This window comes from Sprattus sprattus (assembly GCF_963457725.1).
Source record: "Sprattus sprattus genome assembly, chromosome: 3".
NCBI lineage: Eukaryota > Metazoa > Chordata > Actinopteri > Clupeiformes > Clupeidae > Sprattus > Sprattus sprattus.
In genome coordinates this window covers 8,171,169-8,184,238 of record NC_137922.1, presented here as the reverse complement: position 1 = coordinate 8,184,238, position 13,070 = coordinate 8,171,169, and the positions used below count along the sequence as shown (strand labels likewise).

The window sequence follows — 13,070 nt, the reverse complement described above, 5'->3', positions numbered from 1 at the left end:
AGGGATGTTGGAGCAGTGTGTGTGTGTGTGTGTGCGTGCGTGCGTGCGTGCGTGCGTGCGTGCGTGCGTGCGTGCGTGCGTGCGTGCGTGCGTGCGTGCGTGCGTGCGTGTGAGGGCAGGGATGTTGGAGCAGTATGTGTGTGTGTGTTTGTGTGTGTGTGTGTTTGTGTGTCTGGAGTGTGCGTGCGTGCGTGCGTGCGTGCGTGCGTGCGTGCGTGCGTGCGTGCGTGCGTGCGTGCGTGCATGCGTGCGTGTGTGTGTGTGAGGGCAGGGATGTTGGAGCAGTAATGGAGCACCCATGTGGAATCTGTCGGGTGTGTTGAGCTTCACTTGCCTGGGTGAATGTCAGGGATTCTTTTCTTCTGGAAAACCAGAACACATCAAAACACACACACACACACACACACACACACACACACTCATACCAGAACACCTCAAGACCATTTCAGTCTTAATCCCAAAGCAATCTCGTCATCATAGTCTTGCAAAGAGTTTCATTTTTAATTGGTCACTAATTCCATCAGCATTACACAGCCTGCAGAGTCGACATAGCAAGAATAGGCAATCATAAACACGAGGAACTCGCCCAAACAATAAATCCATCTCCCTTGTGTAAGGCAGAGCAGAGACATGCAATGTCAAAGTGACTACTCTTGAAATGATGCAAATGATGGGATGGGTAGTGAGGAAACTGAGGACCCTGACTGAAACCCACTGCTTGCGGTTGGAAGTGAACAAATGACAAAAGATTGTGCTTCGTAATGGACGCAGTGGAGCATCTTGTGAAAATGTTTTGCTTCTTAATGGTTTAATTAGGAACCTCACTCAAACTGGAGCGGAACATTCCAGCAGAGCATGAACGAGTGTCATGCCAAGAACAGCGTAAACTCCGTTGCCTAATTGCTCCTGCACGAACAGATGAGCCTGACATGTCTGCTCATGTTCTGCTTATTCAAATGTTGAGTGTCTTGAAGCACATTCAATATTAAGAACACGCTATTACCCAGTCTTGCCTTCCACTTAACATATGTATGCTTCAAGTTTCGCCCATAAAAAAATAACTATTGAAGAAAACATCACAGTGTTCAGCTGACACCTTGCATTTGTGTGTAAACGTTAGTTCGTTCAGAAGCAGTGGCAGGTGAGGACTGCTCTGAGTGGAGAGAGGCGCCTCGGCCTCTTATAGGGCTACCATTACTGCCCCACTGCAGCCTAAGCCAGGGCTACCATTACTGCCCCACTAGCCAGGGCTACCATTACTGCCCCACTGCAGCAGGACAATCTGCTCAAGTGCCTACAGATCATTAACCTATAAATGGATCAATCTCTACCACAGACATAAACCTATGAATGGATCAATCTCTACCACAGATCATAAACCTATAAATGGATCAATCTCTACCACAGATCATAAACCTAAGAATGGATCAAACTCTACCACAGACATAAACCTATGAATGGATCAAACTCTACCACAGACATAAACCTATGAATGGATCAATCTCTACCACAGATCATAAACCTATGAATGGATCAAACTCTACCACAGACATAAACCTATGAATGGATCAAACTCTACCACAGACATAAACCTATGAATGGATCAAACTCTACCACAGACATAAACCTATGAATGGATCAAACTCTACCACAGACATAAATCTATGAATGGATCAAACTCTACCACAGGACCACATGACGTTTTACCCATGCCTGCCTAAAGAAGAAACCCAACTGACAAATATCAGAGGGAAAACTTTCCTTCAAAGGTTAAAAACGACCTCATAAACTCCGGTGGCTTACAGTCATGTCAGTGCATCTTAGAGCAAGATGAGGAGTGTCCTCCCAGGACCTGCACCCTGTGCAATCTTCACCCTGTGCCCAGCTCCATCAGGTTTAGGAACCCCGTGCCCAGCTCCATCAGGTTTAGGAACCCCGTGCAATCTTCACCCTGTGCCCAGCTCCATCAGGTTTAGGAACCCTGTGCCCAGCTCCATCAGGTTTAGGAACCCTGTGCCCAGCTCCATCAGGTTTAGGAACCCTGTGCCCAGCTCCATCAGGTTTAGTAACCCTGTGTCCAGCTCCATCAGGTTTAGGAACCCTGTGCCCAGCTCCATCAGGTTTAGGAACCCTGTGCAATCTTCACCCTGTGCCCAGCTCCATCAGGTTTAGGAACCCTGTGCTCAGCACCATCAGGTTTAGTAATTTAGAGTTATTGATTATCCACTGCGGGACGCACAACATAACCAGGCTGGGCTGAGCACTTTCTTCACCTTGAGCGCTTCATTGCACGTCCCTCTGCAAAAAATACCTCCTGAACAATCTTTCTTTTGTCAAAAATACCTCCTGGACAATCTTTCTTTTGTCAAAAATACCCCCTGGACAATCTTTCCTTTGTCAAAGAGAATGGGGGAGGGGGGGAGGGAATTTGAGAGGGAGATATACCTTACCGTGTCTAAACAGTCACAAGAAATTATTTAAAGATCTAACTAGTCCATTCAACGATAAATTACCACTGGACTGGATTGTGCATTGCAACCTATTCCACACATTCATAGGGAAAGTAAATGCTATAAATCCCTTGTGCTCTCATTAAGTAACCATGTATTAAAGCTCTGGCACTGAAGGTCATTGCAATATTTATCTCAATTTAGATGAAGCCTGTTGCTGTGTACTCAAGAGGATTCCACTAATCATACTGGATGAAGCACAACAAATAAATAAACATACTTTTATCTCCTAGCAACATTCAAACATAAACCTTCAAAGTCTGTTTGGGAAATATCAGGGTATTGTAAATGCGTTGTTTGTTGTTGTTGATCTATTACTAAAATAAGAGCGCGAGAGAAAGAGGGGAGAGGATGAAAAAGTGCTCGCCATGGAATAAAGGACAGACCAGTACTGCCATCTAGAGTCTCTAGAGGGTAATGCATTTATACAAAACTAAAAACTAAAGTTTGCAAATGTGGTGGATAATAATGAATGTGTATTTAACAGCTAATCATTCATTAGCTTTGTAAAGATAATCAAATTCCTATCATTACATTGCAGTGTACTAAAGGAAAGAACAGATTTGCCGATTACTTCACCGCAATTTCGGCATCCCTATTTACCTTTTAAAGGTCTATTTTACCTGTTTGATTTCATTTCAAGGGACATTTTTGCAGTTAAGTGAAGTCAATTAGGTTATGCATTGATCCCAAACAATTGAATGACTGAATTCACTGAAATTATTTCAATATCTAAGTAGTGTGCCTAACTATCTAAAAATAATAGCGTAATCATCATTAAATATAGACAGCATTAAATATCAAAATAAATATAAATGTTTGAGATTTCTTAATAAAGCAGCAGTTCATCAAAACTGTGACAATTTCTTTAGTGATGCATATGTCATGTCCAAATACTTAACAGACTAAGGTGACTTAGGTTATTTATATTATTATAACCCTAACTCTAACATTCACGCTAGACTAAGGTGTCATTCTTAGGTTATTTAGACCCGTTTTGGAAAAGGGGCTTTTAAGAATATACTTGTGTCAATCAAAACAATCCGCGTAGTATAACAGTTTAGTCGCAAATACATAAAACAGAGCACCGGTCTGGTTAACGTTTTACAGGAACTCAGATGAAAACTGTTCTGTACACAGGTAAATATGAACACACTGCATTTAGATCAGCATACCCATAGACTTAAATAGCCTTTCATATTTGTATCATCAAGGCCTAACTATATTCCATTCGAACTCAATTCAGTAGGGGGCGATCGAACGAACTAAAACACTTCCTGTACTTTGAGAGGAACGCCTTTGTGTTGTGGTGTGGTTGCTGTCTCCCACATGCCGAAATCAAAGATGGCTGCATCGCTGATATGCAGTAGCACCCAAAGCAGGTACGGAAATGTAGCTGATGGTATGTGTCAAGCACTCTTTAGAAATGATAACAAGTATGTGCGGAAAATGGGTTTATATGCCCTGACAACTCTGATGTTTTCGTGGCGCTGGTTCATGGATCTTAAATCATGTCGACAGAGAATTGCATTAGTATACTACAACGTGAGCTTGTAAATGTGTTTTTACAGAGTCAGTTCAGTCTTGAACAGAGATGTCAAACAGTATGGGAAGAAGTACATGTTCGATTCCAATGAAGAGACGTGCTGGAATTCAGATCAGGTAACGTTAGAGTGTATCTCACTAGCAGTCTTTCCATGCAATTGTACATCGTCTAATGCAGATTCTCAAGTTGATTACAGGAATAACGTGCCCATCTGTTGTGACAGGGCGATGCTCAGTGGGTCTTCCTCGAATTTCCTCACAGTGTGCGGCTGACGGAGGTGCGGGTGCAGTTTCAGGGCGGTTTTTCAGGGAGAACGTGCCGATTGCACGGTAGGTAACTTACATAGAGCAACCGATTCAGTGTTTGCTATCTTTAACAGCAATGGCTATAGGTGTTTTTTCATAGGCTACAGTATAATTCTGACATAGTTTACTAATACTCCCACGAAACTGCACGATGGTATGTGTGTATTCTGTCTCTCACCAGGCTGTTTACAAGAGAAAGACTTTGCACACATCACAGACTTTTACCCAGAGGATGACAACTCGCTACAAATATCCTTATGCCTTGGCAACAGTTTTCTCAGAATTCTTAGCCTATAGGTAAGTGGATCAGACCTGATTCTACTAATCTAAACAAATATCAGATCAATATATAAAACGGGTTGTGAATGGGGTGACACATTCCATGGCATGGGAGACACTTGCAGATATCGCACAGCTTGACAATTAAACACTTTTTACATTTGACGCATTAATTCCAATCGAAAATGCCACTAGTTGATTGGATTGGCAGTATGCCTTGCATTCTTGTTTGTACTGCTTCTGTTCTTAGCTAGAAACCCAAACCTTCTGGGCTGGCCCTCTCCGTGTGTGTATCCTCTGTGTGTGTGTGTGTGTGTATCCTCTCAGTGTGTATCCTCTGTATGTGTGTGTGTGTATCCTCTCCGTGTGTGTATCCTCGTTGACTCCTCACCCACACATGCTGGGCGGGCCCTCTAGGGTTTGGGTAAGGGTAAGGGTTAGGCGGGCCCTCTCCTCTCCGTGTGTGTATCCTCTCCGTGTGTGTGTACCCTCTCCGTGTGTGTATCCTCTTTGACTCCCCACCCACAGCTTTCCCATCCAGGAGGCCCCCCCGCTGCACAAGATGAAAATAGTTTTTGAAAACAGCACTGACTTTTTTGGAAGAATAATTATTTACTCTTTGGATATCCTGGGAGAAAGAATGCAATGATTTTTTTTTTTTTTTTTTTTTTTTTTTTTTTTTTTAAGGAAGAAATATACTACGGTCAAATAACAACAGCTGTTTTTCCCCCTGAAGATGACATAAGGTTTTTTTGCCACATTTAAAGCATGAAAATAATGACTCTTAAAACAGTTATCCTAAAAAAAATCACCAATCATGCCTTTATTATGTTAAAAGAAATGTACATGTCTGTTTCAGCTTCAGTGCCATTTGAAAACTTTTCTGTTCCATACGGGGGGGGGGGGGGGGGGGGGAAATAAACACAAGTTTTGTACTTTGATACGGTTTCTGGTCCCTGCTTGCGTTCCTCCATCACTTCTGATTGTCATTTGACTCTGTACCTGCCCCTCCACTCCCCAAGAGTCCACAGAGTATAGCGTCTTCATTTCTTGCTTTGGGACTCGTGCCCTAGTAGTTTCAGAATATGAACCTCGATGGCCTTTTGAGCTGTGAGGAATAAACAGCATTATGCCAAAAGCATACTTAACAAGTGTTTACATTGAGTTCATAGTTCATATACTATTGAGGTCATAGTTCATAGTACATATACTATTGAGTTCATAGTACATAGGTCATATACTATTGAGGTCATAGTTCAAATACTATTGAGGTCATAGTTCATATACTATTGAGGTCATAGTTCATATACTATTGAGTTCATAGTTCAGATACTATTGAGGTCATAGTTCCTATACTATTGAGTTCATATACTATTGAGGTCATAGTTCATATACTATTGAGTTTATATTTCTTACACTATTGAGTTCATAGGTCATATACTATTGAGTTCATAGTTCATATACTATTGAGTTCATATACTACTGGGGTCATAGTTCATATACTTGCCTTCTTTGTGTCCTAAAGCGACGGCCAGGTCCATTGGGTTATATCCAGAGTCTGCTTCAAAGTAGAGATCAGCACCACTAGCTGGAATATGACAATAATGAATGCAGGCCGACCCAAACGACTGATGAAGCTACATGTCTATCACCTGGAGGTAAAGCTACATGTCTCTAACCTGGAGGTAAAGCTACATGTCTCTCACCTGGAGGTAAAGCTACATGTCTATAACCTGGAGGTAAAGCTACATGTCTCTCACCTGGAGGTAAAGATACATGTCTATAACCTGGAGGTAAAGCTGCATGTCTATAACCTGGAGGTAAAGCTACATGTCTCTCACCTGGAGGTAAAGCTACATGTCTATAACCTGGAGGTAAAGCTACATGTCTATAACCTGGAGGTAAAGCTACATGTCTCTCACCTGGAGGTAAAGCTACATGTCTATAACCTGGAGGTAAAGCTACATGGCTCTCACCTGGAGGTAAAGCTACATGGCTCTCACCTGGAGGTAAAGCTACATGTCTCTCACCTGGAGTTAAAGCTACATGTCTATCACCTGGAGGTAAAGGAGGTGAAGCTACATGTCTATCACCTGGAGGTGAAGCTACATGTCTCTCACCTGGAGGTAAAGGAGGTAAAGCTACATGTCTATAACCTGGAGGTAAAGGAGGTAAAGCTACATATCTATCACCTGGAGGTAAAGCTACATGTCTATCACCTGGAGGTAAAGGAGGTGAAGCTACATGTCTATCACCTGGAGGTAAAGGAGGTGAAGCTACATGTCTATCACCTGGAGGTAAAGCTACATGTCTATAACCTGGAGGTAAAGCTACATGTCTATCACCTGGAGGTAAAGGAGGTGAAGCTACGTGTTAACACCTGAGGGTGACGGAGGTGTACTCACCTAACAGGGCATCCACACACCTGGCATGGTTACCCCGCACAGCATACAAGAGAGGAGTGCCTCCATTCTGAATGTATTAGGGTGGAGATGTGGGTTAGATGAATAAATAATTGCCTCTCAAAACATTGGTCATTGTATGAGCAAAGTATGTGGAGAAGAAGAAGTGTTACCCAGTCATAAGAGTCTATTTCAACTCCCCTTTTCAGGAGAAGCGTGACAATGTCCGCATAGCCTCTGGAGCTGGCTAAAGTCAAGGCACTTTCCCGCTCCCGCGCAAGAACTCTGGGATCTGCCCCCTTAACAGAAAATAAAATAAAAGCACTTGAACGCATAGATATGATTTCTGAATTAAAATAAATTAATACCTTCATCCTGAGCCAACATGTTTCACTTACCTTTTCCAAGAGGAATTTCACCATGTCAATTTCCCCAAAGGCCGCAGCCCACATAAGAGGAGTGTATCCACGCTTATCAGTGCTGTTCAGCAAGGCACTCTCTGAAAGGGTAGGAACCAGGTCAGGTGCCTTCAACATTAGACACAAGTGGTCTTTGATTCAACATCAGACACAAGTGGTCTTTGTGTTGGAGAATAGCCTACTCAACCTTACCTTTGGAAAGATGAGCAGTCAGTTGTGGAATGTCACCTTGAGCCGCCAGCTGGTGGACCGACAGGCCTAAGAGAGGATGAAGGGTTAGGGTTAAAGGTTAAAGGTTAGGGTTAGGCTTTAGCAATGGTTCCATAATGATGTACAATATAAGGTGGACTGAGGTTGAGCAAATTTAGCTGTTTTTTTTCCTTCATAGATTTTTGTGGCCATATTTGTTGATATTAAGACTCGTTTTCAGTTAATCAGAGATGACTTTTCGATATGCATCTCATCCCTTTGAAGACTTACTGTCCAATGTAGCTGGTCGAACTGTAGCCTCATTCCCACGCTGTCGATTTGTTAGAGTTGCGTTTGGGATCTCAATATCCTTGTCCATGTTACTTACGAATAAATGTCATGGGCGATGTATGTACAATAACGAAACAAATATTATGAACTTTTGCCATATTAAACAGCTCAGGTAATTCCTCTGACCGCCTTAACTGAAGTCTTAGCGCCACTGTAAAAGTGATTTAGGTCTACTGAAACCGAAATTGGAAGTTCTGAACCAAATATATGATTTTCGGGTCTAAGCCAATATAATCAAGAAAGTTGTGTGAAAACTGACTAGCCTAATTGTTGAACCAATCGCGCTCTTACTCTTTGTTACCCGTCCTTATCATACATAGCAAGGTTTCAAACGAGTCTTCGAGATGACAGCGCATCATTTCTATCGAACGTTTTAGGTCACGAGAACGCTCCTGAGAGGGAGGGATGCTTATCAAAAGTGAAACAAAAATGTTTCGCACATTCCCATGATGCATTCGACGATTTCTTTACGTAGGACACCGTGTCTAACGTGCTGTCGTAAGACAGATAACTATTTCCCGGTAGATTTTCCCTGTAATCTTTTTCATTTGGGTCATTAATTAAGACACTGTGATCAGTTTACTATTTCTCACCGTGGAATATCATTACCTGGGAACTGTCCTTTCAGTGCCTTTGAGAAACAACGGACCAATTTCCAGGAGCACAAAGAAAGCAAAATAGACCGACATAACTGCCTGAGACAGAGACGCACAATTTTCGGTTTTTATTTGTCGAAATGGATGACCAGGAAATGCAGCTTAAAGTTAAAAGAGGTACATATTTAATAACTATCTTGAACAGCTAATGTCATATCTGTGGACGCTGCTAGTCTCTTGAAGACTTGACCTATATTACGTTAGCGAACGGCTAATAGTCAGCTGACTGATATTAATGCATGCAGCTTGTTATGATATCTTGTACAGCAAGTGTTCTAACTAAAATGTAATTGATCTGTATTGCAGTGACTGATAAATTCACGGAAAGTATGTACGTTTTGGCCAACGAACCGTCAGTTGCGCTGTACAGATTACAGGAGCATGTCAGGAGGTCACTGCCAGAGTTAGTACAACACAAAGTGAGTTCATGTGGTCTTTTCTATTTTGATTCCTCTCCTTGCATCTCATTATCAGTATTTACAGACCTGTTATTTAAACCGGGATTTCTTTTACACAAGAAAATTGCCACTCAATGCCATTGCCGTACTGTTGTGGCATTATACCATTCAGAAATGGTATAATGCCACAATAAATAATAAAATAATTGTTCTCCTGTGACAGTCAGATATGCAAAGCTGGGAAGAGCAAAGTCAAGGGGCCATTTACTCAGTGGAGTATGCATGCAGGTAATGTATGGCCTATCAAACAAGGATGTTTCCATGGTGTTTTTAAAAGTGTTATTTCAGTAGGCCTCTCATTTTCTATTACATTTTTCTCCACAGCGCCGTTAAAAGCATGACCAACAGCAGTCTCTACTTCAGAAGCATAGAGGGACTGCTTCGTCAGGCCACCTCTATGAAGGACCAGATCAACAATACCCAAGGCCGCAGGTAGAGGGCGCTATTCACGTAGTTTATCATTCAGACGGAATGAACATTACAAAGAAAAGCACACTGACCAAAGGATGGACACAGACTGTAACTGACAAGTTAAACTTGTTCTGTTGGCCTCTCATTTTAGTTTTTGTTCTATTATCTTTCGTGTGTGATGGTATCATTCTACTTTTTTTCCACCCAACATGCCCATCTGTTTCTTGATTATTATTTTTTTTTAACTTAGTTCATTCTGTTTCATTTGTTGTCATGTTTCTGTTTGTTTTTACGTGTGTTATGACACGTTAGTGGTGTGAACCCCTCTCCACCCCCCCTTGACCCCTCCCCATCCTCTGCCTCCTGACCAATGGGAAACTGATTCTGAGGTTAGTACCCCCTTAATCAACGTGTGCTCACCAGTGGAACACTTTACTACTCCTCTGCAGGAATTTCTTACCTCAAAAGTCATCAATTTAGTGTTCAATGTGGCATGAGTTTAAAGCCTACCTTGGCTGACTAACAGTAAGACCAGTTTCTCCACCAGTTCCTTTCATGTCCATGATCTGCCACATTGAAATGCTAACAGTGTTTAAAACTGTATGTAAAGTGGGCAAACTTCGTAACACAATTTAAATCCATTTGCATTATATTTTGAGACTTTTAAAGCCATTGTTACAAGAATAGAGAAAATATATAGTGACTCCCTGTGATCGTTAACAGCTTCTGGGTCGGCTGAGTGAGTTTTATTTCAGAGCTCAGTGCTGTTTATATCCATCATGTCAATGGGTCAGACAGGCTTTAAAAACGAACTGTCTTTACTAGTCTAAGGTTAAATTGTTTCTTTAGTTGTTTAAGAATATGTATTAGAATTGTAACACTTAATTTTTGAATGCAACATACTTTACAAATAGACTGTCGAAAGCAAATTGTATTTATTGGAAATTATTTCGGGCCAGTATGGAAAATTACATTACTGACAGGAAACTAATAAGTTAATATAACAATACAAAAATATCAAACAAAAGCACTTTCACGGTTCAGCTTGATCAACAATTAGAGAAGTGTTGCATGGGGACTCCACATGATCCATTAAGCACTGTCAGTGTTGTGTAAACCATAATAACCTCTCATTCTTTGTTATGTCAATAGACAGTACAAAGCATTTACATTACACAGCATTTATGACCCTTCATCAATGCTGTGTGACTGGCAGGTGGAACTACTGATGTCTGCATACAGGCTGGGGCCTGGGTCAGTGGTGTGCTGACCTCAGGTCAGTGGGGATCAGACTAGAGTGGAGTCCTTGCCTATGGCCCCTGACTTCCGCGCCAGCACAGTCCTCATCTCGCTGTTGATGCCGTTCCAGGGCATGGAGGGGGTCTGCAGCAGGCCGGACTCGGCCGACAGGGTGCGGTGCATGCGGGGGGGCGGGGCTCCTCCTCCTGCGCTGCCAGTGTAGCTGTCCTTCTCGCTGGCATGGCTGGGCACCCCACTGGACGGAGCGTACTGCTGCTGCTTCTGTCTCACGTTAGGGCAGGGCGGGTACGACAGCTGGCGCTGCAGGCCGGCGTGGTGGGTGCGCGGGCCCCTGGTCTTGTCCTCGTGGCCGGGCTCAGGAGGGAGGGTGATCTCAGGCTCGTTCTGGTACATGGCGTGGGGGTGCTCGCTGTGGTACTGGCGGGCAGTGCGGGCAGCGCGTGCCAGGGAGTGTGCCACGATGATCAGCAGCACGAGGATGCCAGAGCACAGGACGCACACGCTGGCAATGCCCGTCTCATTCTCAAACACTAAGAGCATGTAGATTGACAAGGCTGCAACACAGAGAATACACTCCGTTAAATATTAATAATAATAATACAACTTTATTTATATAGCACCTTCATGTAGATGGACAAGGCTGCAACACAGAGAATACGCTCCGTTACATATTTATAATAATAATAATAAAACTTTATTTATATAGCACCTTTCATGTAGATGGACAAGGCTGCAACACAGAGAATACGCTCTGTTCCATATGTATAGCACCCTTGTCATTGTTGAGCTACTGATTGACCCTGTTTGTGTTGTGTTATCTCTTTTGAAGGAAAAGGACAGTGGAGCCTGCGGGGTCAAAAGAAGTGGGGGAGAAGCACGGTTCTGGAATGTGAAGAGGACGCCTACAGGTCCTCTCCCTCCCTCTCCCTCTGCACTGAAGAGGTTCCTTGTCCCTTAATGTTGTGAGAGTGCTGCCCCTACATCAGCAGATCAGGACCCCTCAAAAAGGACCTACCCACAGGGGAAACCTGTCACTCAGCCTGGCCTGCCGTTAGAAGGCCTGTTTTGGGGATGTCTATAAAGGAAGGAATTGTTCTCGGTCGTGCATACTGCTCTCGAGGAATTTGACCAGACCTTGCAGCAGGTTGAGGTGCTGACTGACAACCTGAGATTTTTCAATGAGTTTAACTTTTTCTTTCTTTTTCATCATTTATTTTATTCTTCAATTTTTTTTTTTAAATCTAACTGACGGACAACCTGAGATTTTTCAATGAGTTTAACTTTTTCTTTCTTTTGCATCATTTATTTTATTCTTTAAAAAAGAAAAACATCTAACTTGAGATTGGCTTCACTGCAAATGCTTGGTATTATTATTTAAATGTGCTTAATAATGATTAAAATGACTTGTGATAAGCTCTCCACTTCAGCGTCTTCCTTTCAGGGGCCTGACCTGCAGAGCTAGACAGTTTTTTATAAGTTACGATGGGGATGGCTGATATGGAACCAAAGTGACACATTTATGTAAGAACAATGTGCTTTGCTTACCTGCTAGATAGATAGACACACCGAGACAGAATAAACCTATGGCCACATGCCGCACAGCTCGACTGTCCAATAGAAACCAGTCCGCTCTGCAGAGGAAGGAAGAAAAGGTTACTCAAACCAGAGAGTCATGCTTGTGGGGTCTATGTGCATCAGTAGGTTAATGTTTGTGACCACTACGTTAAATTACTTAGTAAAAATTAGTTTTACACAATGAAAATTGTATGAAAATACTAGCCTGTTTAGAATGTGGGAATGGCCATGGTCATGAATGGTAAGCACAATGAGAATTGTATTCAGTTTGAATGAGGGGTCGCCTTGGCGTTATGAGGTTACCCATTAGGCTACTAATGAACTGAATAATATTTTAGCGGGTTTAAAGTTTTGTATAAAGCCATCAAAACATTCTTTGAATTGCACTGTGTATGTGTATGAACAACAAATGTTACCTCTCCGTATCTTCATCCCCTCTGCAAATCTCGGCGGTGAAATAGCTATGCAGGAGGCATACCACCACAGAACTCAGGTTTAGTGTCAAAGACAACGCAGTAAGAACTGTTGAAACTGGCAAGAGAACAAGTGAAACTTCAACGGGAACAACAGACGATGTAGATTCCCTGACACTCGTTTGTTGTGATTGAAGTTGGAAAATCAAGAGGGCTGATAGTAAGGACATAATTGCAGACAGAACCCCTAATAAAGAAAGTACCATAATAGATCGTTGGCTATACGAGTGAGTCAT

General features: G+C 42.5%; 4 protein-coding genes across 6 annotated transcripts; 2 read left to right on the top strand and 2 right to left on the bottom strand.

Moving 5' to 3' along the window:
* Window positions 1–3,854: 3,854 nt before the first annotated feature.
* nr2c2ap (nuclear receptor 2C2-associated protein) lies at window positions 3,855–5,289 on the top strand (the record flags this gene model as incomplete). The annotated part of the gene is made up of 5 exons (XM_080834212.1): window positions 3,855–3,892; window positions 4,082–4,172; window positions 4,280–4,385; window positions 4,543–4,611; window positions 5,168–5,289. 5 exons carry the CDS (start codon window positions 3,855–3,857, stop codon window positions 5,287–5,289), a joined length of 426 nt encoding a protein of 141 aa, XP_080690338.1.
* Window positions 5,290–5,683: 394 nt separating this feature from the next.
* On the bottom strand, window positions 5,684–8,058 carry rfxank (regulatory factor X-associated ankyrin-containing protein; the record flags this gene model as incomplete). The annotated part of the gene is made up of 7 exons (XM_080834738.1): window positions 7,942–8,058; window positions 7,654–7,719; window positions 7,441–7,541; window positions 7,216–7,341; window positions 7,046–7,112; window positions 6,148–6,228; window positions 5,684–5,748 (listed from the first exon to the last, which is right to left on the bottom strand). The coding sequence occupies exons 1-7, from the start codon at window positions 8,027–8,029 to the stop codon at window positions 5,684–5,686; spliced, it is 594 nt and encodes a 197-aa protein (XP_080690864.1). The 5' UTR covers window positions 8,030–8,058.
* Window positions 8,059–8,666: 608 nt separating this feature from the next.
* On the top strand, window positions 8,667–12,199 carry borcs8 (BLOC-1 related complex subunit 8). Of its 3 annotated transcripts, none has more exons than XM_080834052.1 (6): window positions 8,667–8,774; window positions 8,964–9,076; window positions 9,279–9,343; window positions 9,440–9,547; window positions 9,839–9,915; window positions 11,616–12,199. In XM_080834052.1, exons 1-5 carry the CDS (start codon window positions 8,738–8,740, stop codon window positions 9,891–9,893), a joined length of 378 nt encoding a protein of 125 aa, XP_080690178.1. In that variant the 5' UTR covers window positions 8,667–8,737; the 3' UTR covers window positions 9,894–9,915; window positions 11,616–12,199. The 3 variants fall into 3 exon arrangements, with proteins under 3 accessions (XP_080690178.1, XP_080690179.1, XP_080690180.1); XM_080834053.1 differs by lacking the exon at window positions 11,616–12,199 and adding an exon at window positions 10,743–10,811; XM_080834054.1 differs by lacking the exon at window positions 9,839–9,915.
* On the bottom strand, window positions 10,788–13,070 carry tmem221 (transmembrane protein 221; the record flags this gene model as incomplete). Its single annotated transcript, XM_080834051.1, has 3 exons — window positions 10,788–11,340; window positions 12,332–12,417; window positions 12,778–13,070. 3 exons carry the CDS (start codon window positions 13,068–13,070, stop codon window positions 10,814–10,816), a joined length of 906 nt encoding a protein of 301 aa, XP_080690177.1. The 3' UTR covers window positions 10,788–10,813.

Bases quoted from the DNA above. Each gene is read 5' to 3' on its own strand.
- borcs8 (XM_080834054.1), top strand. From the start codon at position 8,738: ATGGATGACCAGGAAATGCAGCTTAAAGTTAAAAGAG. The intron at 9,077-9,278 runs GTGAGTTCATGT...CTCCTGTGACAG, and splicing joins CAGAGTTAGTACAACACAAA to TCAGATATGCAAAGCTGGGA. The intron at 9,548-11,615 runs GTAGAGGGCGCT...TCTCTTTTGAAG, and splicing joins AACAATACCCAAGGCCGCAG to GAAAAGGACAGTGGAGCCTG.